Raw genomic sequence first — 27,505 nt, forward strand, 5'->3', positions numbered from 1 at the left:
CTGGCTTTTGTGCAAAGTGGAGTCCAAAGAGATTTTAAATATTAACAGGACTTTCTACCAAAGGTGTGGTGTGGGGGGGGTGCTGTTTATTGTTAATAAGCCCCGTGAGCATGTTCAGAACGACTGGCCGCCACGGCCACACGCGGCGCCGCCTGAGAGGACGGACGGGAAAGGGGGAGCAGGCGGGGCGGCCCCGCCCGCTCCCCCTTTCCCGTCCGTCCTCTCAGGCGGCGCCATTCCCGCCTCCGGCTCGTCTTGGCTGGGCTACGGAAGAAGGGCCGAGCCCGGCCGAGTGCTTTTCATCAGGGGAAGGCTCCGACGGTTTCCGCGGCCATCTGAGGTGAGTATCGCCTCCGCGCCTCGGGTTGAGGGCCCGGTGGGATTGAGGGGCTCGGGGGCGGGCTGGAGCTTGCCCCCCTCAGTGTGAGGGAGCCGTGGCTAGGAGGTGTAACTGCAGTTAACGTGAAGTGCACGGCTTCCCCTTTCCCCTGAAAAAACACTGTTCTCCGTCATCGCTTAGGTGCTTGCAGTGTTTTCAGGGGAAGTTAATCAGCGTGTTTATTTTTCAGCCTCCAAGTGAACCGACGTTTTTACCCTTTCAGAAACAATTAAGCTCTAAGATGTCTGCTGAAAACAACTCATCGGCCCATTAAAACACTGCGTGTGCATAGGTATATACATAAAGCAATGTCTGAACTATCAATACCTTAAAAGCACCAACATTGTGAAGAAAGTATCAAGTCTGTAAATCCAGCGATAGGACATGTGGGAATAGTTCAAAGCTGTGACAGGGGAGGTTTAGGCTGGGCATTAGGAAGCATTTCTTTGCTGAGAGGGTGTTCAAACACTAGAACAGACTTTCTTGGTGCACCAAGCCTGTCAGCATCTAAGAGGCTTTTGGACAGTACCCTTAATGTTTTAACTTTTGGTCAGCCCTAAAGTGGTCAGGCAGTTGGACTAGATGATTGTTGTGACATACAGAATTAAACTTTGTAACTCAGGATAGATTATAAAGCAGGTATGTTTAATTCACTGGTGGGCATCAGGGTGGATAATTCCAAAAGCACCTGCTGCCCTGACTTCTTTGTGCATGTGTGATTTAAAATATACATTCATACATATTCAATAGATGCCCGAGAATAGGTTGGGTTAGGATAATTAGTCTACCGAGAAGTCATTAACATGTTTCCTCCCATTTGCGCTTGTGCACTACCTCCTTGCTGGGGGTCGTGGGGGTCATTGGGGATGAAGGCTTAGCAGTCTCCCTTGCTCTGAACTTTTCACCTTCACTTTTCATCCAGACTCAGTCGTGTCTTGAGTTTCTTCCAAACCATAAAACAGGACAGATCCAGTTTTCCTATCTCAAGGATGTTCACATACCAGTGTCTTCTTTTTGGCACACAGAGCATCCCAGGTCCACCTTATTAGTACAAAGGGCCCCAGGACCGGGCCTGATTTGCAAAGTTGTACTCTGAAGCTCCTCGCTTAATTTGCAAAGTCACACTGTGAAGCTCCTCTTTGTACATATAATGAGAATTTAATTATTCTAAGTTTTCCATATCCTATTAATCTAGTTATTTCTAAGCTTTCTATCAGTTGCAGGTCCCTTCCAAGTGAAATATTATGTTCCTATTCCTGCCTGTATCCCTATTCTTTCAGTCAGTCCTTGAGGTTTTTGCACATAAACACTGGTAACTTTTTCCGGTTTGATCCTTCTTGTGCTGTTTTAGATGAGAAATGTCACTGGAAGCTTGAAGCTTATTGTCTATATTATTTGCCTGCGAGTTTTGTTTAGCATTATGAAACAACTTGCAGAAATAAAGGTAGCAAAAAGAAGATGCTGAGTTGTAGGCTTTAGCATTCAAAATTTAAAAATGCAGAGATATGCTGTATGATACTTCAAGTTGAACTTTCTGAAGGCCTCATTTTCAGCAAAATCACAGTAGCAGTGGTTAGGAAGACTAAAGCCGTAATAGAATTACAACTGGCTGGGGACATCAGGGACAACAAGAAAAGCTTCTGTAGATACATTAATAATAAAAGGAAAACTAGGGAAAACATGGGCCCTTTCCAGAAGGAAACAGGAGACCTGGTTACCCAGGACATGGAGAAGGCTGGGGTACTCAATTACTTTTTTGCCTCAGTCTTCACTGGCAAGTGCTCCAGCCATACTGCCCAAATTGCAGAAGGTAAAGGCAGGAACTGGGAGAATGAAGAACTGCCCACTGTAGGAGATGATCAGGTTCAAGACCGTCTAAGGAACCTGAAGGTGCACAAGTCCATAGGTCCTGAGGGAATGGGTGGATGAAGTGGCTAAGCCTTCCATCATGTTTGAGAAGTCGTGGCAGTCTAGTCTGGAAAAGGGGACATGTAACCCCCATTTTTAAAAAGGGAAAAAAAGACCCAGGAAGCTACAGGGAAGTCAGTCTCACCTCTGGGCCCACAAGATCATGGATCAGATCCTCCTGGCTAAGGCACATGGAAAATAAGGAGGTGGTTGGTGACAGCCAACATGGCTTCACTAAGGGCAAATCGTGCCTGACAAATTTGGTGGCCTTCTATGATGGGGTTACAGGACTGACAAGTGAGGGAAGAGCAACTGATGTCATCTACCTGGACATGTGCAAAGCTTTTGACACTGTCCTGCATGGCATCCTTGTCTCTAAACTGGAGAGATGTGGGTTTGAGGGGTAGACCACTTAATGGATGAGGAATTGGCTGGATGGACATGTCAAAGAGTTGTGGTCAATGGCTTGATGTCCAAGTGGAGACTGATGATGAGTGGCGTTCCTCAGGGGTCTGTATTGGGACCGGTGCTCTTCAACATCTTTGTCAGTGACATGGACAATGGGATCAAGTTCACCCTCAACAAGTTTGCTGATGATGCTAAGCTGTGTGGTGCAGTCAACATGCTGGACAGAAAGGATGCCATCCAGAGGGACCTTTACAGGCTTAAGGGGGTGGGCCTGTGTGAACCTCATGAATTTCAACAAGGCCAAGTGCAAGGTCCTGCATGTGGGTCAGGGAAACCTCCATTATCAACACAGGCTAGGCTGAGAATGGATTGATAGCAGCCCTGAGGAGAAGGACTTGGGGGTGCTAGTGGCTGAAAAGCTCAGCATAGCCCAATGATGTGTGCTTGCAGCCCAGAAAGCCAACTGAATCTTGGGCTGCATCAAAAGAAGCATGGCCAGCAGGTTGAAGGAGGTGGTTCTCCACCTCTGCTTGGCTTTTGTGAGACCCCACCTGGACTACTGTGTTCAGCTCTGGAGCCCCCAGCACAAGAAGGACATGGACCTGCAGTGAGTGCAGAGTGCAGAGGAGGGCCATGAAGATGATCAGAGGGCTGGAGCACCTCTCCTATGAAGACAGGCTGAGAGTTGGAGTTGTTCAGCCTGGAGAAGAGAAGGCTCTGGAGAAACCTTACAGAGTGGCCTTTCAGAATTTAAAGAGGGCCTATAAGAAAGATGGGACAGACTTTTTAGTAGGGCCTACAGTGATAGGACAAGGGGTAATGGTTTTAAACTGAAAGAGGGTAGATTTAGGCTAGATATTATTTTTCCTGTGAGGGTGGTGAGGCACTGGCACAGGCTGCCCAGAGAAGCTGTGGATGCCCCATCCCTGGCAGTGCTCAAGGCCAGGCTGGATGGGGCTTTGAGCAACCTGGTCTAGTGGAAGGTGTCCCTGCCCATGGCAGGGGGGCTGGAACTAGATGATCTTTCACGTTCCTTCCAACCCAAATCATTCTATGATTCTATGAATCGTATTTGTGGTAATGCTGAATGGTTGTAGGTACCCACATTTATCACTCATTATTTTGCTGGGGTTTTTTTTTTTCCTCATGCAGATTATATTAACAACAAATTTCAAAAGAATGAATCAAGGTCATGATAAAGTTTAGAAGACCATCCTGTGAAAGCGAGCGTTTGAAGAGAAGTGTGTTGGACCTAGGCTTGTAAAGAATGGAAGAATACAAAGTGTTGAAAATACTAGGAGAGGGATCCTTTGGCCGAGCTCTCCTAGTTCATCATAGAATCAGTGACCAGAAGTATGCAATGAAGGAAATAAGGCTTCCCATGGTAAGTGTAACACATACATCACATCACCCACCACTTTAAAAAAAAAACCAAAAAACAAACCAATATAATTCTGGATATATTTTTGAAATCCTGAACATTTTTGCTGAGAGTTTTGTGTATTAGACAGGTGTATGGCATGGCTACTATGTAACTATGTCTGAATCAATGTTGATAATAAGTGAGGTAGCAAAATCTGATCTGTTTCAGAAAGCACATGGCTACATTTTGGGAAGTGTAGCACATAGGAAGACACTTAGAATGAAACCCCTGTTCTGCTGATGCCCTTGGCTGCATTCCCATTGATTTCACTGGATAGACATCACCTGCAACACCTAATGAGGAAATTAGCCTCATATTATTGCTGGTAATCAGTTATTCAGGTTACCTTCTCTGCACTTAGCTAAGCAAAAAAAAAAAAATCACAAAATGAGAGGCACTGGCTTTATTGAGGCTGAAGCTCAGTTAATACCTGGGCACTTGGCTTTATACTGAGTTCATGAAGTATAGACTGTCAGCTGTTCCAAAGTCTTTGTGCTGCTTTGTTACATAGTTCTGCATTTTCAAAACATAAAAAGTAATTAAATAAAGTAGCAAAATATCCTCTGAAATTAATAAGAAACAAAACACCACACACCTCCCCCAAAATGAAGAAGTCTTCAGCTAGTAATAAACCATAGATTAAAAAATGATGGGGTTTTCAAGTTTATGAATGTCTTATTAAAATAACTGAAGAACAATTCTTAAAAATGCTTTCCTTTTGGAAAGTGAGGTGCATCATCTGTATGTATGAAAATTTGTTAGTGTGACATTTATATGAGCATACTTACATTTTCAGTCTTCATCTGATGTAGAGAACTCTAGGAAGGAAGCAGTGCTTTTGGCTAAAATGAAACATCCAAATATCGTTGCCTATAAAGAATCATTTGAAGGTAAATATAAAAACTTAAAATACCTTTGTTTATAGTTGCATACTCTCAAGAGATCAAGATTACTTTTATTGTTGTTTATAATATGTTATAAACAAAGTACATGTTTATTGTAATATTTAATACATAGCATGTAGTCAGAGCTTTATAGTAAAAATAACATACTTACTCCGCTAACGAAAATACTAATTATTCTTAAATTACCTAAAATTTAGCTGGTGGACATCTGTATATAGTGATGGAATATTGTGATGATGGAGATCTAATGCAAAAGATAAAACACCAAAGAGGAAATTTGTTCCCTGAAGAAAAGGTAAGACATTGTTTTGAACCAAGGACCTAGGAATCCTTTTTCATGTAAACTGAAGCATGCTGCATTGCATAACACAAATTACAGATATACGAACACCTTAAATGAAACAAGGACACTTACAGAAACATTTTTGATTTGATAATTTCCAGAAGAACAGCTGGACTGAAAGGAATAAAAGACAAATTGCTGTCTATATCTGAGAATTGTGCAGGCAGTGTGAAAAAACAGAGTTGGGTTTGCATGCATAAATTTATGCAATTAAGTAAGGATTTAACACAAACTCCAGCCATAATTTCAAGCATGGGAAGAGGTATTGCAAATGGGAAGTAAATAAAGCATTCTGGTAAGATAAATGAAACTAGCCAGGAGACTAAATACTTGCATTTTATGTATGCATATGTATGTTAAATGTTTGAACCATTCAGCAGGCATTAACTTCTTTTATCAGATAGGATATAATATTACTTAGAAAAAGGTCCAAAGTGGCATTGTAGTGATTGAAAACTGCTTCCTGCCACAGTTAGAAGCATCATCTTAATCAAAATGAAAAGACCAGTATCCTCCCCTGATATAATATTTAGGTTGGCCATACATCTCCAAGAACTTTATTTTGTACTTTTAAAAAGAACACATTTCCTTTTAGAAACAGTATGTTATCTCAGTGTGGATTTTTTTAATTTTCTAATTTACTATAAAATTGTAATTCACTTGCTTATAAAATGACCGTCAGGTAAAGTGCCATGTAGTGACTCCCTATCTTCATTATTGTTATGTATTATTAGTTTTCTAGACACAGGTAGTAAACATTTCTTCTGCCATGTTAAAATATACTTTATCTTGAAGAACTCAAGTCTTTCATGCTAACTGGGGGCCATTATGCTACAGTTACTTTTAACTGCCAAGTATTCTGAACATGCTTTATTTTCTTAATGTTTTTTTATCTATTAGTAAAGCATTCATTATATGCAGCATTGAGCTGTTATAACTCTTACTCTTTTCAGATCCTTCATTGGTTTGTGCAGATGTGCCTGGGTGTGAAGCACATTCATGATAAACGTGTGTTGCACAGGGATATCAAATCCAAGGTGAACAAATCCAAGAGCAAGTTTTGTTGCCATTAATAAACTCTCTTCTGCATGCAAAAGTTCAAATCCCTCTTTCACAATTTCCTGTTACTGCTGCACACTGTGTTTTTCATTTAGGCTTAAGAATGTTAAGTAAATGAAATTGTGGAGTGTATGGAATGACACAATATTGTGGGTGTAAACATCATCTAAGTATACCTGTACCCTTCATGTCCACACTGCACCAATTGCTTGTGACAAACTGCATATAATTTAAATCAATAATAGATGTAGAAAATGTGTATGAAATACGCAGTTTGTAAATAACTTGCCTCTCACTTTTTCTTTGTTACTCTTTCCTAGCAGAAAGAGACAGATTCAGAAGAAAGTGTGACCTTAGTAATTCGAGTACAGCATAGAGATAAGGCATTTCTAAACTCTGATTCTTCTCTGTTCCTGATGCTGGAGCTTTAGGCCCATATAAACTTTCTATGTCCCTTTAAACATAGTTCTTCTTTCTTTTTTTTAATTTTGGTGGAAATGTTAGGAGAAGCAAGGAAAAGGATATATAAGGATAAAATATCAGAAGTGATAGTCACTTTTTTGTATATACAAACTGCAGAAATGTTTCCTAGAATAATGTTTAACTGTGTTAATCTATGCTCTTGAAATGCAGAACATCTTCCTCACTCAAAATGGAAAAGTCAAATTAGGAGATTTTGGATCTGCACGCCTTCTTGCACAGTATGTGGATATCTCCACTGATCTCAGTGGTGTAAAGTTTTATTTTACCACTGATAAGTAGTACAGAGTTGTTAAATAATTACTTTTCATCTGGCATTTCTTCTTTGTCATTTCAATAGTCCGGTGTCATATGCTTGCACATATGTGGGAACTCCTTATTATGTTCCTCCAGAAATATGGGAAAATACACCATACAACAACAAAAGGTATTAGTGTTTTCAGTGGTCACAAATAATGCCTGACTGATGTATGTCTTCTTATTGTTGACTCATTCTGGTTTTGTGGCTTATCCATATTTGGTTTAGAGAAGATATTGAGCTGAAGAATATTTAGAAAGAGGTAATTACAGGTTTTTTAAGATGAAAAGGCATAAATTCCTCCTTACTTGGGTAACTAAGAGTACAGTGTCTTTAGTCTTACAAGTTTGAAAACTGGTGTGAGACCTCTCTCTGTGTTTGGGAAAGTAAATAGATACATACAAACATACACACGTATGTATGTATGCACGCACACATATATATATTTATGTGTTTGTGTCTTTTTTGCTGGTCTTGCTTTTTTGGCTGGTCATATTTTTTTAAGCTCTCCTTGCCAGTCCTGATAATGCAGGGATAATGGCTACAGGACTGATGACTTAGATTTATACAGCCCAGTTGTTCTGGTCTTTATGCAAGAACTTCTGAGAGCATCTTGATAGTATGGTGTTTATGTCTTCCTCCTAGACTCCCAAAATCCTAAGTCACTTTACATTCCCTCCCCTAGACGTGTTCTGTGACCCTACTTGTACCTGAACCAAGTGATTTATTTTCCAGAGGAGGGAAGAAACCTTCTAGCACTTAAGTTTTTTTCTGCTCCTCTTGCAAGAAAGGCATCAGTTGCTTCTTGTGCAGGTGGCACTTTTGGTGGAAGACAATGTTTTTTTTCTCAGGAGAACTCTTAATGCCAAGGCCAGAATTCCAGCTCTCAGGATTAGGATTGTGTGCCTGCCTTCTTATGTTAAGGGCCAAGGTATACAAAGGCTTTCAAGTGTGGAAGGATAAATATTTTTGCATCAAATCATTGAAGAGGTATTCTAGGAATAAAAAGCCACCTACCACTGTATGATAGTCATCCTTTTTTACATCTGGGTAGGATAAAATAAGCAAGATAATTTCCACTGGAGAGGTTAAACCCATAATTGTATTGGTTTTTATGGTTGCTTACATTTCTTTTTAGTTTATTCAATTCAGTTATGTACACATATTAATTTCATTTTTTCTAGGCAGGATATTAAATTGTAATTTTTGGTTCAAAATTTCTCATCTTTCTCTATACCTACAGTGATATATGGTCTCTGGGATGTATTCTGTATGAACTATGCACTCTTAGACATCCGGTAAGTATAGTTTTATTGCTATCAAAAAAAGGTTTGGAATTCCTTAAAACTTAATTAGCAGTTAGGTGTAGTTTGGTGGATTCACGGTCAATTATATATTTGACTGACATGTTTGCTTGCTGCTTCTGAAAGAGGGAAGTATTGCTCCACCCTTCCCACCCCTCTTCCACTACATCTGTTCTTCAGCAGCTCTTGGGACCTTTTGGACCCTTCTGTAAAACACTCCATTTTCTACACTGTTAGAAAGCAATTCTTTTTTTCTTTCTTGGTTAATTTTCCTCAATATCAGTGAGGTGATATGGGGCTTATTAAGGAGTCTAGCAGCTGCCAGACTGGTTCCAGATATCTGCAGGGGTATTGCAATGAGCACTGTGTTTTACAAGATCGGGATGATTACAGAAGGTGGAGGCAAGGACACTCAAAATCTTTGCTAGTGAGAATATATTGTGTGCAAGTATAGCAAAATGTAGTGAGCTATAAGCAGTTTTGTACCTTGCATCAGCGATATATCTGTTTGCTTATTTTTCAAATCAAATAAGTCACTGTCCAAGCACTATCCTGCTATTGGGACAGTGGGAGCCTTGATGGATGGTTCTGCCTTTCTGTTATTTCTGGGACGCTGTCTTTTACAGTGTTGATGCTATGCTTCTTATTTGATAACTTCCTCTGGCTTCTATATACAGACACATGGCTAACATGAGAGCCCTTATCAGGGTGTTTTGCAAGACAATGAGACCATCCTAACTTAAGGTTATTTCATCTTAGTTTTTTTAATCATCAGTTTCCTTTCATTGAGCTAATCCTATCCCATGAAATCCTGTGTATCAGCAAAAGATTCTCTACAGCTGCAACTACTAGCAGTGCAAGAGTTTATTTTACACTGTACGTAACTGAGTGATAAAGGAGTCTGTGCATAGATGTGTGTTGACCTAAGTAGGTCTGTGGCAAGATGTTGGCAGTCTCATAGCTATTCAGGAAGTGCTCAGAGCCAAGATACCAAGGACTGAAGTATTTTTCCCTTTTCAGCAGCAGTGAAACATTATGTGTCTGGTTTTATGTGATGGTCACATGTGTTCTTGCATAATCTATCAGAGGTGATATAAAAGGATGCCGCACACCACAGATGCTTGGCACTCTGCAGCCAAGCCAGTGGGGTGTGCCACAAGAAAACTTTCTTCATGGAGATAGAAGTTCTCAGCTGTTTTCTCTCAGGCTGTTGCCATCCATAGTTATAGCTGTCGCTGCTGATACTGCAGTTGACCAATGACTTGTACCTGGAAGCAGTAATTCCTGACTGAAGACGGGTTAACAGTTAGCTGAGGAAAGTAAAAACTTCAGCCATTTCATGTAGATTTGCAAGAGGAAATTTGTACCTTTACAGGTTACTTTTGATGATTATTCTTTTTTAATCAAAGTCTGCATCTTTCCTGGCTGACAGTTTCATTCTTGCAGTTTGCTTCTGATCTCAAGTATACAAAGTAAAGCACGCCAAGATGATCCAAATTTCCTCAATGCCATATTGCTATTAAAATAAAATTTGAACAATCCTAAATTTATTGGAGTAACTCCCGCCTGGTTTCCAGTTGTACAGGTTAGTTTGCAATGTCTGTTATGCTCTGGTTTTAGACAAACTTTGTATGCAAACTATGACATTTTCATTCTCAGCAAATTTCTGTCAGTGTTAACATAATCAAAAGCCTATGTAATAGCCCTACAAAATGTAAAGCTACTGATGTATTGACTCAGGGTCATCATTCCCCACCTCTGAAACAGCCCTGAAACTGTCAGACTGTGTTCCAAATCAGTATGGTAATAGGCAGCCTACATAAATACATACCAAGCATTTTTATATAATAGGTGTTAAGCTTGGTCTTAAATTGTATCAGCTTTTTTCTACCTTATGCTTAAGCTCCATGGTCTAATGTTTGTTTGTTTTTAATGCAGTTTCAAGCCAACAGCTGGAAACAGCTCATCCTTAAGATATGCAAAGGGTCCTATAATCCACTACCATCTCATTATTCCTATGAACTTCATTATTTAATAAAACAGATGTTTAAAAGAAATCCCCAGAATCGTCCATCAGCCAGTACTATTCTTGCAAGAGGTTCCCTAACCAAACTTATAAAAAATTGTTTGCCTTCTGAGGTACGATATATTCTTTATCTCTAGATTTAAGCAACAGTATGTACATTTTAGATACTAAATCAGTTTCTTTTGTAGTTTGTTAGTGTATCACAATATGAAAAGTAGTGTTGTGTAGGTCCTGCTCTAAAAGCCATAAATAGAGCTGTAGACTTCTCAGAAAACAGTTTTTAGAAGGGTTTGTTTTGAAAATAAAAGTTGAATATTGACACGATGCTGCTAAAATTAAATATTGTTAGCTGTTATCCATTACAATGCTTTTATATGGCGAGTTTATTTTTAACAAATAGCATATACTGTAATTTAAGAAAGTTTAAAATGGTACAATATTTGCATCTCTTCATACATATTCCAGATGGCAAATGAATTTGACCAGGTATTAAAGGAAACCAAGAAACTTGAAGGCAATGCAGCAAGGCCAAAGGGTAAATCAGCAACATTTTTATTTATGTAAGAAATTATAAAATGGCTAGGAATTGTAAGATCTTAAACACAGCTAGAAACAGTATTATGTGTTCAAATCCACTTTTAATTATTTCAAAATCTAATATTATTGAATCTATATGGAAAAATGCTTGAAGGGCATAAATTATATTCCCACATGAGAAGTACAGTGCAAAGCTGCAATGCATACATTGTAGGTCTTAAGATTTGTGTTAGAATTAAACTTTTCAATTTTAAAATAGGCAAACCTTTCAGCTGTTGCATATACATTAAATATGATGGTGCTTTCTTTCCCAGAACACAGTGAAGCAAGTTATTTTCATTATTTAATTTTTAGAGAGAATGTTGGATTTTTTCTTGTGCATAAATTTAGTTACACCAAAATTTGTACACATTTGGAACTCAATAGTAGAGGGACTCCCTGTTGAGAATGAGCTACGTTGACTGAATTGTGAAGAAGCTTTCACATAATTTTCATTGCTTGGTTCAGTGCTGTTGCTGTCATACCTCTAGAATACCACTGTACCACAAATGCTTGCTAAAGGCATTAACTCTTGAATCTGTTCCTTAATGTATCAGGTAATGTCATGGCTGCTGGAAGCTCAAATAATAAGAAAGAAAATAGGGTAAGTATTCAAATATACATATAATATTTGTATTTTAGTAATTTAGAATGTTCTGTATTACAGAAAAGTTCATACGGAAATTTATTAGTATGCTGAATCATAGATCAGCCTACTATGTCAGCTGTCGTCTGTGTTCAAATTACAGAGTTTTCCTGTGCATTTCCCATGTAACATTTTTATGCTTCCCATTAGTTTAGTTTCAAAGAGGATTTCGTTATAGCCCTGTCAAACCCTGTGCCCCCAAAAAAACCCTCTCCTTTTTTTCTAAGTTTTGGGATACTGCAAAAATTGATGCATTTTCTTTGCTTTAGGGGCACATTTTGAACACGCTGCTGTGAAAATGGTCTAATCTGGACATAATCTTCAGTAGGTTTTAGGGCCCATGTGAGATTTCAGGTGAGGAGAATTAAGTCACAGGTGGCCAAGAAGTCATCCATGGGTACATTACAGCACAGCCTAGTGCAGCCTTGTTGAGTATATTTTTCAAAACATGTTGCCAGTAGCACTTCTTTTTTTTCTTTTGATAAACCTGTCAGTCTGAGGAGCTTAATATTTGGGTGCATCTTCCTTTCCCTGGGAGTATGACTCATTTGTCTTTATATTGCTGCTGTTCTTAAATGTAAAAAAAACCAACTGCAAACTGCATCAAGTAACTACATATGTGTAACTTGAAACATGTCAAAAAATGGCATGCAGTGTGAAATGCAGTGCAGTAATACATACAGTGCAATTGCAATTGGCTTCATGGTGTCAGTGGATTCATTTTCAGACCTTTAGACCACCCATTTTACAGCAAAACTCAAATAATGCCATGTTAATGTTACGGCTTTGTTTTTCTTGACAGCAAGGATAATGATTAATACAGTCTTTATTCTTTTAAAGCGAAGTAAAGATGAAAGTAGCAAGCATAGCCCCTTAGAAAGGAAAAATATTACTAAGGATTTGAGTGAAGGCATAAAGGAACAAAGGAAGTCCAATGAAAAGGGTAAGTTGTACAGTTTTAAGACTGATGCATTTCCCTCTGTGTGGTGATATCTAAATGTCAGCGATCCAGCTGTTTAAACAGGTAGAGCATACAAGTCTGCACCTTTAGAAAATGATGCCACTGTTACTTCTGTGATGATATTGATTCTTACTGCTTATCTGAGATCTAAAAGAAAAATTTAAAAAAAAACAATCTTGGCCAAAGGATTAGAAAATGACTGAAAACATTTGGTGTAGAGTAAATGTATGGTGAACTCTTACCAAGCTCGGATTTGTGCCCATAGAATCAGATACCACTGTCAGCGAAGTGCTGTATGCTTAGTACGAGTTTGCATGGACAGAGAATGAAGTTGGATACTGTTTATCATCCTTTTTTTGTTGTTGTTGCAATTGCAGTAGAAACTTCTGATGTCCTCCCAGGAATTACTGATGTGTCACATCCCCACAGGAGGCAATGGGAAAAGAAGATATCCAATACTGTAGTGGATATCCTGGAAAATGCATCCTTGCTTTCCTCCAGTTTTACATCGGAAGAGGCTAAAAGTAAGATTTAATTAAATATGGGTTTAATTCAAGTAATATCAGTGATTCTTTACAGATTTTAAAAGCCAAAACTTTACAGGGCATATTTAAAATGACGTCAAAATAATTTTAAAATATTTAGTAACAAACACTCAACAAGTCCACTGTGCTGAAGAGAATTTCTTAGTGGTCTTGTGTGACAAGAGGACTGCAAAGAGCAAGAAAGCCACAGATAACAGTAGCAACCCTAGAATTACAATCATTGCTAAGAAATTGTCCTATCAACCCTCCTCTTAGTATACCATTTGTGGGGGTAACACTGAGGAATTAATCTGATGCAGAATGCCACTGCCTGTCTTTCATTAGGAGCATATAACATGCATACCACTACTTCTGTTGTCATTTAACATACAGATAATGCCAATGACAAGAACTATTAATGATATACTTCAGATGTGAGGCAGAGATTTTGCTTCCACATCAACAGCTTTTAATTAGAACACATAACATGGGGTTTCTCCTGGAAAATGTTTCAGTTTTGAAATGCCCTACACTGTATGCAATTACTATAATTATTTTATGTGATTATGGATACGTATTCTAAGTAAATGTGAATAGATGCTATTGAAATAAATAATCAAGATATGAGTAGTTAGAAAATTCCCAAGCTGTGGTAGGAACGTTACATGATAATTATATGCAGGGCAAGGGAAGAGGACAGAAGAATGCATGTATTCAGGTGTTCTGCTATTAAAAGGCACTCCCTGATAGCAGAAGGTTCCACTGTGGCTTTCTGACATTTTCTTTCCTCTTAATGTTGGTAATGTCAGCCTCAGTGTGTTGAGAGGTCAGCGGTGCTGCAGACAGAAACATCTAGACTCTTTTCTTCCTGTATTTCTCTTTTGTATATGGTCTTTGTAATCAATGCTGCTAATGCGATTTTATGTAAGTAGTATTTATTAATGATTTTATACCTAGGTGGCTGCATTATAAACTACAGTGAAAACAAGCCACGTAAGCAGTGGAACAAGGAAACTCCTCAGACCCTGATGGACATTCTCAGTAACGCAGATGTCAGCTTAGCATTTAAAACATACACAATTTATAAACCAGGTAAATCCCCAGTTTGTGAGCAAACATTTTTGCAAACAGGTTTATTAATAAAGACTGTTGGGTTTGGTTTTTTTACATGCATAAGCCCCTATGTATAGAGATTGTGCATTTGAATTCATGTCCCAACAGGCTATTTCAGGTTTTTTATTTACCAGATGAAACGTGGGCTCACAAAAAGCCAGGTTTAGAATTCACAAGTGACTGTACATCTCTACTACATCTCTTTATGATGGACTTTCACTTGCAGCTCAATAGCTGAATGAGGTTGTGGCAAAAATGCAGCCACTGTAGAGCCCTGTGTTCCCCATCCTGCTAAGCAGCCTGGTGTATGTGTTAGGGAGGTGCAATAAAATACACGGTAGCCCCATCAGGTAAACCCACCTTCACAAAATCAGTAGTGCCTTATCTTGATGACAGGATGGTAAGATGGCACAGCTAAACATAACTGTCATCTATAGATGTGCACAGCCACAGTTGTAAATACTTGTTCTGCACATCAGCTGCACTATTATCTCCCCACTTAGAATAGGTAACAGCTTGTACTGGGATCTGCTAAGAACCGCAGGCAAATTAGAAAGACTATATCATATTCATATTCTTAATAATTTTATTTTGAAAATTAAAGTATTTTGGTAACATTTTCTAACTTTTTCATTTTTGTGTTTTAAAAGCTTCTGAAAATATATTAAAAGGTCCACTTTCTGATGAAACTGAAGCATCTGATGAAGTAGACGGTGAACATGAAGCTATTGTCATAGATTCTGAGAGACTGGAGCCTAGATCCGATGACGATGACACGTATGTCCAAATGACATCCTTACATTTTTGTTTTCTTTGGTTCCTCAAAGTGATTCTTCCAAAAAGACATTCCCCTGAGAAAAATCAGTATTTTTCTCAGCATCTAAATCCATCCCTCTCCTACATAATGATACTAACATTTGATGGTATTTGATATCTTACAGGTTTTCTTTGCTATATTTATGGTTATCGATGATGTTGAGATTAAACAAGTTGCTTGTTATTAGCAGATTGCTAATAATTTGCTGATGACTTTGCAAAAATGAAAGCACAAGATGCAGTTAGATCCACAGGAAAGTGCAAAACCTTCTTGCATGAAACATCTTTGCACTCTGACCTTGGAATCATAACCAGTGGCAAAACCACTTGCCTAGCAGTATGTTTGCTGTATGTGTGTACTCTTTCATGCACAGTGCAATAAAATCACTTTGGTACCTTATTACTGAGACGTGTTTGTAGAAACTTTTTAATGTTGGTGACCTACTTCTGGCTTTGAAAGAGCAGAGTGTACATCAACACACTCTGAACAGAAATACTGTATTTTACAGATGTGTGTATGATTTGGGGGGGTTCTTGGGTTCTCAGAATCTCAATTTATGTCATTGTTTATTTCTGTGGCACTTGGAGATAAACTTCTTAGGCATGCATTACCGCAGTTCAGCTGCCAGCTATTAATATCAACACATTTGCAGTCTCCTAGATGCATTTGCTTTTGCTTTTGATAAAACTTATTTGGGTAAATTCAAAAGAGAACATCTACTGGGTCCTTAATCACCATGCTTCAGGAAATAACTCTCTCATGTTGATATTTTTAACATAATTGTTCCTAGTTGTAGGGTAATTTTTTGGGGGGGAAAGCAAATACAGATTTATAAATTTGGTTTTTGTTTTGCAAAATAACATTCTGAAATCTATTTTTAGGGACTTTGAGGAAGATGACCCAGACTGGGTGTCAGAACTGAAAATGATATTGAAACACAGTGACTGAAAACTTGAATTTACCTACAATAACTGAGGTTAGGCTTGCCAGTATTTATAATCCAAGTTATTGTTGTTAATAGTTGCAGTTATTAATAAAATTATTTCAGTCAAAAAAATCTGAGTGGGCATGTTTTCTGCATCACAAAACAAAGGGTGGAAAATGCATGACAAACTTTTTTAGCTGGAACACTTTCAAATAACTAAATAAGCCTAGATATTAAATGTATTTTGAGTTGGTAATAGCTTTGCAGAAATGTTTAGTCAAAAGCATTAGCACTAATAGCATTGTTCAGATTGCCTCCTTGTCATGTTTCAAAGAGATGGTGTAACACTATGAGAATGTGTAAAGTTTTAATCCCTGACCACATACAGAAATATTACATTGTGGTGGGTTGACCCTGGCTGGATACCAGGTGCCCACCAAAGCTGCTCTGTCACTCCCCTCCTCAGCTGCGCAGGGGAGAGAAAATATAACAAAAGGCTCACGGGTCCAGATAAGGACAAGGAGAGATCACTCATCCAGTAGCATCATGGGCAGAACAGACATGACTTGGGGAAATTAGTTTTATTTATTACCAATCAATATTAGATTGAGATAATGAGAAATAAACCCAAATCTTAAAACACCTTCTCCCCACTCCTCCCTTCTTCCTGGGCTTAACTTTACTCGTGATTTTCTCTACCTTCTCCTCCTACAGCAGCACGGAGGGACAGGGAATGGGGCTGCGGTCAGTTCATCACATGCTGTCTCTGCCACTCCTTCTTCTTCAGAGGAGAACTCCTCACACTCTTCCCCTGCTCCAGAGTGGGGTCCCTCCCACGGAAGACAGTCTTCTGTGAATTTCTCCAGCGTGGGTCCTTCCCACGGGCTGCAGTCCTCACACCCTGCCCCAGCCGGGTCCCCCCACGGGTGCCGTCCCTCAGGCACAGCCGGCTCCAGCCTGGGTCCCCCCGGGGTCCCCAGCCCCGCCAGCAAACCTGCCCCAGCCCGGGCTCCTCTCCCCGCGGGGCCACAGGCCCTGCCAGGAGCTGCTCCAGCGTGGGCTGCCCACGGGTCACAGCCTCCCGCGGGCACCCACCTGCTCCACCATGGACCTCCACAGGCTGCAGGGGCACAGGCTGCCTCACCGTGGTCTTCAGCATGGGCTGCAGGGGAATCTGCTCCAGCGCCTGGAGCACCTCCTGCCCCTCCTGCACTGACCTGTGGGGGGGTGTCTGCAGGGCTGTTTCTTTCATGTATTCTCACTCCTCTCTTTGGCCTCAGTTGCAGTTTTCCCCTTCTTCTTAATACGCTATCCCAGAGGTGCTACCACCATCGCTGATGGGCTCGGCCTTGGCCAGCCGTGGGTCCATCTCGGAACCGGCTGGCACTGGCTCTGTGGGACAAGGGAGAGGCTTCTGGCATCTTCTCACAGAAGCTGCCCCTGTAGCCCCCGCCGCCTCGCCATGCAAACCCGATATGTACATAGTAGGAATAACCAATCTTGTCTGAAGGGCATATTACGGAAAACATTTAGCTATGCTACATATCTGAGCCTTGAGATCATGCAATTATAAATCCTGTGAAAACTCTTTGAGGCTGAGCTGTTACCTTAATGACTTCAGTCGAGATTTTTATATATGCCATTGCATGTGTGGAAGGAGGCTAATTGTTGGTAAATAAGGATGACTTTTCCAATTTTGATGAGGAGACACAGTCCTGCTGCAGAAAGCATTATTGGCCGTGTGGCGTTTGTGCTCTGTGCTGGCTGCTGCATACTGGATAGTTTCTCGAGAGAAGCACAGCAGGGGAGAGCAGAAACGCTCTCAGCAGAGTTCTGGGGAAGCTGTTCCAGTCTGTGTCCACGTAATAGATACTGTCAGAGAGTAACACACCAGCAAAGCTGTAGGAAATCTGTGGATCTGGTACGGCGACCTTTCACAGCGCACCTGCCGCGCTGCCCGTGGGCGGGTACGTGACTCCGCCGCGGGTGCCAGACCTTGCGGCAGCCGAGATCTTCCTTCGGGCCGCCCCAACCCCGTTACGGGCCACCCGCGGCGACAGCCGCTCGTCGCGGGGGGAAGGCGCGGCCTGGCTGAGGGGACTAATGCTCCCGCTGCTCCCGGCGGGGCCCCGCCGCCCCGGGGCTGGCCGCGGGCGCTGCCGCCACACCTCCGTCGCGGGGGCTCCTCCTCCTCTGGCCCTCGGCGGCTCCGGAGCGGCGGAGCGCTCGCAGGTACCGCGTCCCCCGGCGGCGGGCCGGGCCGCAGTCGCGGGAGGCCCCGGTAAGGGCTGCCCGCCCGGCGCCATGGCGACGGCGGCACGGCCGGGGAGAGAAGGGCGGCGGGGAGCCACCCCCAGCGCGGCCAGCGGAGGGGCACCCGGGCCGCCAGAGGCGCCTGCCCCAGCCCCCGGGCGGGAGGCTGCGGACCGCCACGCGTGGCTCTGTGTCGGCCCTGCTGCGAGGTGGTCCCCCGCGGCGTGTGGTGGCCGTCGAGCCCCGCCGCCCTGCCCGAGGCCTGGCCCTGCCGGCCGCGCCTCCCCGGCGCCCCGCTTCCATCGGGGTGCCCGCAGGGGCAAGGCCCAGGGCGGTGAGGGGCCTGGCGGTGCCGAGGGCAGCCGGGGGTGCGGGGGCAGCGCACCCCCGTCCCGGGGCAGCCCCTCACGCCTGTGCGAGCCCGGCCGCCCGGTGTGGCACCTTCCCGGTAGCGGCTGCGAGCAGGAGCTGGCGCTGCCCCGAGCGCCCGAACCGTGAGTGCCCGGGGGTCACCCAGCGCCTCGGGAGCTGCCAGCACCGAGCCCCCCCCCGGCTCCCGGGGCAGCTACACGGCTTGCCTGGCCTGCCTGGGGGGAAAGCCTGGCAGTAACTTAGCGAATCTCCCTTCCTACAGCTCAGGCCAACGAATAAGAACAGGTTTATACCGGCTGCTCATATTTATGTGTGCAAGGTTGCTTATGGATACGCTGCAAGTACCCGGTGATATGACCGTTTCTGCCAGAGGCTTCCAGACGGCTGCTGATGCCCGACGGCTCTTGGCAGTGAGCTCCTGCAAAGTGCAGCGGCTTTCCATTTTGCTGCCAACATTAGGTCACGTTAGTTGAAACTAAATCAACATGAAATAGATTATAATTTTATTTTTTTCCATTAAAAGAACAATTCTGCAGTATTGTTAACTTCAGGAAACAATGAGCCAGACTTACTTTCTACTGTTTTAACCTCATGGTGTGCTAAGACTAAGCTTCACACTTTTCTTTATGACACACTCATAAACTTGCTGCTTGTTCAAAGTGTAGATCAGCAATAAATCGCAGACTTCCAGGAGGTGGCATTTTCAGGAATAATCAACATCAGAAATAGAAACATGATAAAAGGTAATAAAAATGTGATGAAAATGACAGTCTTAAAAGGTAGTGTCCATTTCAGTAGTGCAAACTCAGATGTTACAGCATTGACTACGTGCAATATTCATTTGGGGACCTTTTTGTTTTAGCCACTGCTTTAAGACGAAGACACCATGGATAAATATGAAATCATTAAAAAAATTGGAGAAGGATCTTTTGGCAAAATATTCCTGGCAAAGGGAAAACTGGATAATGAGCAGTGTGTTATCAAAGAGATCGATTTAACTAAGGTAAACCAGCAAAACCTGGATGGTAATGGTAGCTATTTACCTGATTGTGCTACTTACATTTAGCTAGGGTATGAACTTGGGTTGTGTTTTGTCTCCTTTAGAGTTCCATCTTGATTATATAGAGTTAAACCTTCTAAAGACTGTATGCTTTGCTAATTTAGTGATTTTGCAATCATAGGCAAAACAGGTATTTTGGCATTAAGTCTTTACTTTTTACTGCATTTTTGTTTTCAAAACTTCTCCCTACTTACAATGTGTGACACTACCTAATTCAAATTTTATAGCAGATGATTCAACTACGATGAAACTTTTGCCGCTGAAATAACAGATCACAATTTTGTCATACATTTCCTTAAGCTTTTTAATTTCCTTTTTTTCCCTCTCATCCATATTTTCAGACATGAGTAATTCACAACGGAGTCTTTTCAGTTCTCCCTTCTGTTTATGGCAGTTGGATTCATCTCATCTAATTTTAAATTTCCATTCTGTTGCTGTCAGCATCTGAGCTGTTTGGCTAGACTTGCTTTCTGGGAGAACAAGAGAAATACGTATTTTTAGGAAGCTGTTGATCGTGTGTATTTTAGACTTCTGCTTTAGAATGAGCTGAATCGGCCCACAAAAGCGCTCTTTGTTGAGTACAGAGGCAGGTTCGGGTCACTAGCTCTGGTATTAGAGGAATACCATTCCTATATCTAGTTCCAGAAAGCCAGGCAATTAAACTCCCTGTGATTTCAATAAAGGGATTTCAACGGTCAATTTCAGTGAGTGCCTGCATGCTTTTGACAGGTCCTTTGCTATTCTGGGCCACACTAGTGAATTTCTAATATATTAGAAAATTATAATGAATTTGAATGATTTTTTATACAGCTGTTCTAGAAAGAGCTGTATAACTTCCAGTTGCAAACCCAGAAAAATTGATATGCCAGTAATGACAGCTAAATAAAAAAAAAATAATTTCTCTTTATGCTCATAACCAATAAAAATGATGCATTTCTAATCTTAGATTTTGATGTATGCAAAATAGAAAAATGGAAGTTAATAAAATATTGTTGTGGATCCCACTCATTCAAAAACCAGAAGCTGGATACAGAAAATTACTACCTTGAAGTCATAAGAATTATTTTATATGGTAAAGTGTGTTTCATTCATTTTCTGACTTCTGAATCTTTGAGGATTACATTTCAAAGTTATTTTGTAAGAGTGAGGGTAAGAAACTTTCTATAAATACAAGAGAATGTTCTAATGGATGGGGACTTAGAGACATGAATTTTTTAGAAGTAATGTCGATGAAAGTGTGATCACAGTGAACCAAATAGAAGTTTTCCATTTAATGTAACAGGGCAAAGAGTTTGTCCGAAAGTTGCAAGAATGAACAACACTGTAAAATGAAGGACTTTTTTTCTTTTTACTTCATTCTTTTGAGATCACCTATATTAGGAATAAAGAGTCATCTAGACCCTTATTTTTTTAATACTTCAGGGAAGTCTAACTTTAGAGTTTAACTATTCATCAGGTAGCTTAGCAATAGCATTTGTGTAAAAAGTTTAAAGGTGTACATTTGCCTGTTTGTAAAATATCATAAGTTGTTCTAACTTTGGTAATATTCCGATATATTTCCGAGCAAGCACTGCAAATTGCTATTTTACATCTTATTTTATAATATTTCTGCATCCCCTTGGTACACAGTCTTTTTGTGTTTGTGGGACTGGTTTGAAAACAATGTAACTATTTTGTAAAAGAGTTAAATATATTATTGCTAGCATATAGTTACTTCATTCCTTGTAGATGCCTGTGAAAGAAAAAGAAGCCTCTCAGAAAGAAGTTATTCTTCTGGCCAAGATGAAGCATGCAAATATTGTAACCTTCTATGCTTCTTTGCAAGGTTTACTTTTAAACATTTTTCTTTTATTTGTGATTATAGGCAGCAAAACTTACCTTGTTAATATTGTCCAACATTAAGACTGTCCCCAGCCCCTTACTCACCAGTGGGAACATGTCCCAATTCCTAAAAATGAACATAAGGAATCAAATTCAGTCATCATTTGCCCTCTCCATATGTGTGGGCGGGACCTAAGGTATTGTGGCATGAATGCTAGGTCTTGGCGTGTCTGCATTGCTTAAGTTGGACTTTAGTCTTGATCTTCAATAGAAGTCCAGAGTTTAATGAGACTTTTCTAGGAGGTTCAATGGAAGAAGAGAGCTTTTGAGTATAGCAAGAAACAGGCCCTGTTGGTCTTTTGTTGTGAGCCATATTTTGAGGTATCACTCAAGGATACGGAATTCTTCAGGACTGAAAGAGAGAGAAGGAAGTCAGTTCTCCATAAAGCTAAATCCCAGTATTTATTTTTCCTGCTGACATCTGTCATAAGCAATGCCTTACGTAACGAATGCTATAGTTACAGCTTGTGTTCAAATTGTGTTCTGTGATCAGGACTGTAAATGTTTTAAGGGACACATAAATCTGGTAGTCTTCTGGACCCCAGAGAGGTAACAATAGGGTGAGTTTCCATACTAAGTGGCCCCTGCCGTTTATTTCTGCTGTTTGGACGCTGTCTCCTTTTAACCTTTTCCCTAAGCCTAACTGTATATTTGGTAATTATTGGGGAACAACCTCAGCTGTGATGCATTCTACTAAGCATTGCCTGTAAGAAAATTTGTCTTTCTATCAGTGTGGTCTTTTGAGGATTTTCTCATGTATTTAAGATTTTTGTGAATCTCCATTTAAATATATTTTCACATCTTAGTTTTGCATCAGGTTTCACTGGAAGTGTCCATTTTTTCTCGATTACTCTTTGAAATGGAGGCATAGGTAGAGGTTTAACTACTCCCTTTTGAAAGAGGGACTGTATAGAATAAACAGAATTTATTGCTGTATTAACGAGTAATAAAGGAATAAAGGAAAAATTATACTTTTCCTTTCAGAAAAGAACAAGCTATATATTGTGATGGAATACTGTGATGGTGGAGACTTAATGAAGCGGATAAATATGCAGCATGGAGTGCTCTTTGATGAGGACCAGGTGAAAGAAGATATATTTAGAGGAAAGAACATATCATGTAAAACATATGGTTTGAATTGTCCGGTACTAGCTACTGTTTCTTTTCTGGCCTATTAAAATTATTGAATGTTTTAAAGAAACTTTGGTAATTTTAATGGGAGTTTAGAGTTTGCGTGTCACACTGCTGTGAGACCTTAAATTAATTCATTAGCAGTATTTTGATGCTGTTTTTATCCACCCTCCCTCCCACTGCTGCTTCCATTGTGGATGTACTTTTTCTTCGTATTAGTAGTACACCTACTAAGCCATGCTTTCTTTTAAATGGTATTTTAGAATTATTGGGTGATATATTACATATGAATTCTTCATTTTATGCTATTTGCATCATGACATATCCTGCTTTATATTGAAATCAGTGGTAAATCTCTCATTCTTTTCATTTGGGTCAAGATTTCTCTGATGCCATTTAAATAGTTAAACCAGCACAGAGAAACAAGCCCATACATCTGATTGCATTTGAACCATCTTCACTTACATTTTATTTTGTAAATAGGTGAGTAAGATAAGTACTGCAATTCACAGAAACAGAATTTCCCACTATTCCTTACTTACTCATCTTTTTTTACTAACTCTTAAGCTTTCTGAAGGAAATTTTCTCTTACATATTGGACTTAGTGTAATGAGCTCTGAGGTTATTTAATCCTGCATAGTCTTCTACTTTTGCAGGTACAATGAAAATTTACCTACAAACTAGACAGGTAGTATCAAACCTGTTAGTGAAAATATACTCTAGAGCATAAGAGTGGGGGAAAAAAGAAGTGTTGTGACTTTTTTGTTTGTTTGTTTTAGTAAAAGAAGAACTCCTTAGTGTAGAAGTTAGTTGGAAGTGAATTACTGGTTCAATAATAATGAATTTTAAGATCCTATTGGGAGCCATACTAGAGGTGGAGAGAACATGAGAGCAAATAGAGGACAAAACCACATATCATGAAAACACAAAAGAGAGAACTGACATACAAAACCCCTTGACAATGAGACAGAATAATACATATCCAAAGAAATTGAAAGGAAGTACAGACAGAAGAATGGATTACAGAACATGTAAATATATAAATATATATAGAACATATAAAGATACATCTGCCAGTCAAGAAAGGAAAGAAAATTGCCCAGTGTAACGTCATGTTAAAATATCTATATTTTCAAATGTATGCCTAAGAAAGTATCATTTATGGCATCAGCCCTATTCAGGAAATCATCTGCTTAATGTGAAGCATTAACTAAGTAGAAGATTATTACTTGAATCACAGTCTTTCATGGCCATCAGTTTTCCTAAATAGAGAAGCATGTAAACACATTGTATTTTTGTTTCTGAATTGAGTCCAAAAGTCCTTATTCAATAAAACACATGTATAGTTGAAGTTAAATATATGCTTAAGAGCTGTACTGGGTCAAGGATAAACCTGTGTGCTTACTTATTATGCAGTTTTTTTCATACCTGCATTTCACCACATTTCAGTCCTTCACTCTTTTTATCTGTTTTTTTCTGGACCACATTCAGTAAGAGTACTAATATTATACCTGGGTGGTTTGACTTCCACCACTGAGGATTAAGAAGCACCTCCCAGTTCTGTCTCGGTTGTTATTTGAACTCACTCATTTCTAAATAAAGGTCTAGTATTCTTAGTGTACTTTGATGTGATTCTTCAGTCCCTGTTCAAGTACTTGTCCTGTCACAGTCAGTGAAAACTTGATGGGGATAAGGGAAGTAGAACCAGTATCTGCTTTCATTTAGTTTTGTGATAGCACTAAAAAAGGAAAGGAAAAGTCTATGACATTAATTAAAACAGTATTAATTTTTACATTTTACATTGCATATGCTCTACATATTTTAGATTTTATTGTTGTAATTGGACATTAGAGTCACACAAATTTATAGGTATCTGTTCCCTTTAACTTTCACTGCAGATTCTGAGTTGGTTTGTGCAGATCTCCTTGGGCTTGAAGCATATTCATGACCAGAAGATTTTACACAGAGATGTAAAAGCAGAGGTAGTAAAATTAGTATCAGAAAGGGGGTGATTTTGTCTTGTAAAAGATATGCTTAAGAAGCTCTGCCATGTTTTCTTTTCACATACAAGTTTTGCTTTTATTTGCAGAACATTTTTCTTAGCAATAATGGAAAGGTAGCAAAACTTGGGGACTTTGGCATAGCAAGACAGTTGAACAGGTAAGCACCTTTTTTAATTAGTCTGTGACCTACACCAAATAGGACTGTTTATGAATATTCAAAATGCAACCTGAACGTGCACAACTGCTTGTGGATTGTGTTTGTTCAGGAGGTTGGGATACAAAGTTTCTGACACTACATTTTTTTCTGTTACCCTAGAACATGCCATTCTGCATGAAACCGCAGTCATATCTAGCATAGTAACAGGACTTCTGTGAGGTATACGAATGAGGTAGGGTGGGGAAGCCCCGGGCTTTCCCTGTTGTCTGTGGAACTCACTTAAAGAGATTCTGGAGGCACAGCTCCTGTTCTTGCAGCCATTGATAATCATTTCTAGCACCTCATAGAAAAGAAAGCGAAGAGCACTACAGGCTTTGGAAAGAGTGTAAGAAGAGTTTGTACATATTTCCTTTGTATGTCCTCCAAGACTGTGCCTATATTAATTTTTTTAAAAGGGCCAGAACTGACTCTCTGGGCCTGAGAGTGAGTGGCATGGGACAGCATGGCATGCATCCATACAGCCAAAATGTGTTCTCCCAAAGAGGGTGGCCTTATCTTTACTGACTTTGGGGGCAAGGTTGGCCTGTCTTGCATAGTGGCTAGATGTTGTCTAGGAAGAATGCTTTTTGGTGTGGCCAAAACATGCCAGAGGGCATGCTGACAATGGGACAGTTCTTGAATTTGATCTGGTTTTCAGCTGCTTGATTATCTTTGACCTTGGCAGGATATTGTGGCAAAGAAGGTCCACCATTTAGGTTTTCTGTGGAAAGGTAATTTCCTCTGCAGATTCTCCTTTAGCATCAGTCCTTCTCAGTTGCTTTGTACTCCATGTGCTGCAAGTCACTTGTTAAAACTTTTTCTATCCCTAAATTAGGTCAGTGTAAGTTTAACCACATTTCTGTCTACACAGCATCAGTAAAGAGAACAGATAACTTTAACCAACATAGGCGATTTTCTCATTTTCTTCAGATGTACCTAACTGTGTTCATGTATTAGGTACACAGGTGGTTTTGGATATCTGCTGCACCATGGACCTCCATGGGCTGCAGGGGGACAGCCTGCCTCACTGTGCTCTTCACCACGGGGTGCAGGGGAATCTGCTCTGGCACCTGGAGCACCTCCTGTCCTCCTTCTGCACTGACCTGGGTGTCTGCAGGGCTGTTTCTCTCACATATTCTCACTCCTCTGTTCTGGCTGCAGCTTCTATTGTGCAGTTTTTTCCCCCTCTTCTTAAATATGCTATCCCAGAGATGCTACCACCATCACTGACAGGCTTAGCCTTGGCTAAGTGGTGGATCTGTCTTGGAGCCAGCTGGCATCAGCTCTATGGGACATGGGGGAGGAGGCTTCTAGCAGCTTCTCAAAGAAGCCGCTCCTGTAGCCCCCCTGCTACCAAAACCTTGCCACGCAAACCCAAAAAGTTTCTTAGACTGTCTTTTCCTCCTCCTCCGGGGTATAAAAAGGCATTTTCATTGCAGTTCTCCAATATGTAAGATAGTGTCCAATACTTTTACTTGCAGTGTCTGTGGCATCTCTGGTGCTCAGACTTCACATACTCTGTAAAAAGTGTAACTTACAACTTTATTGACATCTAGTATAGAGTGAGAAGAATCACACTCTGTGAGTACCTGTTTCTCTCCACTGACTTCCCAGTGGCTCTTGATTACATCCACAGAGTAGATACCTGAAAGCAAGTGAAATTAATCCAACTGGTGTTATTTGGTTACACCTTTACAAGTTCCAGAGATGGAACTAGAATTCATTTACTCCCCATTTAGTTTCTGAACAGTACGTCCTCCTTCCACAGTTTCTGACTTGTGTGACTGACTACCACCTCCCCTATTCTTACTTCAGCGAGTATGTTGGAGACTTCTAATATTTTGCAGTGTCTTTGACAGCTTTCAGAATTCTGTGTTAATGATAAACATTCCTTGAAAAATGTTTATTACAGTGCTGGTGAAAAGTAGGGAAAAGGGAATTCTGTGCTTTCTGTTTAAGTGCAGACAGTCTCCACTATTAGAACAGCTGGTCATTTTTACACAGAACTGGGAAATACTTAAGTAGTTCTTGGGGTGTTCCATTATTCAACTATTTGGAGAACAGAAATAATGTCCTCTGTGGGCTTTTCACCTGGAGTAGAGAAGCCTCTTGTTCAATTGCGTGTAAACTTTTTCAGTGTGTAAGCCATTTTTTTCATTGTGTTTCATTAGCACTATGGAGTTTGCCCATACCTGTGTAGGGACCCCCTATTATCTGTCACCTGAGATCTGTGAAAATCAGCCATATAACAATAAAACGTAAGTCTCTGTCTTTTTTTCATATGCTTGTGCATGAGGGCATGCAGGCATAAGAGAACTTATATTAGTGATATCGTGGTTTAAATCAGTATTTCTCCAGGCCACCAGGAATTTCACATGTCATCCTTTGTGAAGTTTTGTGTTATTGTGTACATTAATTAGGTGTATCAATTGTACACAACAACTATGTTATACTGTACAAGTCAGTTGAATTTTGACTTAGTGTCCAGAATATAGCAATCATTAATTTGTTGCA

General features: G+C 40.4%; 2 protein-coding genes across 14 annotated transcripts in view; both read left to right on the forward strand.

Annotated features, from left to right (window-relative positions):
• The first annotated feature begins 212 nt into the window (after positions 1 to 212).
• NEK3 (NIMA related kinase 3) lies at positions 213 to 16,941 on the forward strand. Of its 9 annotated transcripts, XM_055702499.1 has the most exons (17): positions 213 to 340; positions 3,848 to 4,079; positions 4,915 to 5,008; positions 5,221 to 5,318; positions 6,320 to 6,403; positions 7,059 to 7,126; positions 7,246 to 7,332; positions 8,447 to 8,501; positions 10,446 to 10,646; positions 10,999 to 11,068; positions 11,667 to 11,713; positions 12,596 to 12,698; positions 13,094 to 13,240; positions 14,198 to 14,332; positions 15,004 to 15,130; positions 16,052 to 16,146; positions 16,810 to 16,941. In XM_055702499.1, exons 2-16 carry the CDS (start codon positions 3,963 to 3,965, stop codon positions 16,116 to 16,118), a joined length of 1,500 nt encoding a protein of 499 aa, XP_055558474.1. In that variant the 5' UTR covers positions 213 to 340; positions 3,848 to 3,962; the 3' UTR covers positions 16,119 to 16,146; positions 16,810 to 16,941. The 9 variants fall into 9 exon arrangements, with proteins under 9 accessions (XP_055558474.1, XP_055558473.1, XP_055558476.1 ...); XM_055702498.1 differs by lacking the exon at positions 16,810 to 16,941 and having other exon boundaries at positions 16,052 to 16,242; XM_055702501.1 differs by lacking the exon at positions 16,810 to 16,941 and having other exon boundaries at positions 10,551 to 10,646; positions 16,052 to 16,242.
• Positions 16,942 to 17,824: 883 nt separating this feature from the next.
• NEK5 (NIMA related kinase 5) overlaps positions 17,825 to 27,505 on the forward strand; it is a 29,701-nt gene continuing 20,020 nt past the window's right edge. Inside the window, exons 1-7 of one of the 5 annotated variants that reach the window (XM_055702493.1) lie at positions 17,825 to 18,327; positions 19,583 to 19,723; positions 21,509 to 21,605; positions 22,646 to 22,743; positions 24,691 to 24,774; positions 24,882 to 24,952; positions 27,163 to 27,249. In XM_055702493.1, the coding sequence (XP_055558468.1) occupies positions 19,607 to 19,723; positions 21,509 to 21,605; positions 22,646 to 22,743; positions 24,691 to 24,774; positions 24,882 to 24,952; positions 27,163 to 27,249 (554 nt within the window). In that variant the 5' untranslated portion in view covers positions 17,825 to 18,327; positions 19,583 to 19,606. Of the gene's footprint in view, positions 18,377 to 19,582; positions 19,724 to 21,508; positions 21,606 to 22,645; positions 22,744 to 24,690; positions 24,775 to 24,881; positions 24,953 to 27,162; positions 27,250 to 27,505 lie in introns of those variants that run through there. The other 4 variants (XM_055702494.1, XM_055702495.1, XM_027815873.2 and 1 more) reach the window with 4 other exon arrangements.

Source organism: Falco cherrug, chromosome 2 (assembly GCF_023634085.1).
Source record: "Falco cherrug isolate bFalChe1 chromosome 2, bFalChe1.pri, whole genome shotgun sequence".
Lineage (NCBI taxonomy): Eukaryota > Metazoa > Chordata > Aves > Falconiformes > Falconidae > Falco > Falco cherrug.

Bases quoted from the DNA above. Each gene is read 5' to 3' on its own strand.
- NEK3 (XM_055702499.1), top strand. From the start codon at position 3,963: ATGGAAGAATACAAAGTGTTGAAAATACTAGGAGAGGGATCCTTTGGC. The intron at 7,127-7,245 runs GTATGTGGATAT...TCATTTCAATAG, and splicing joins TCTGCACGCCTTCTTGCACA to TCCGGTGTCATATGCTTGCA. The intron at 8,502-10,445 runs GTAAGTATAGTT...TTTTTAATGCAG, and splicing joins TATGCACTCTTAGACATCCG to TTTCAAGCCAACAGCTGGAA.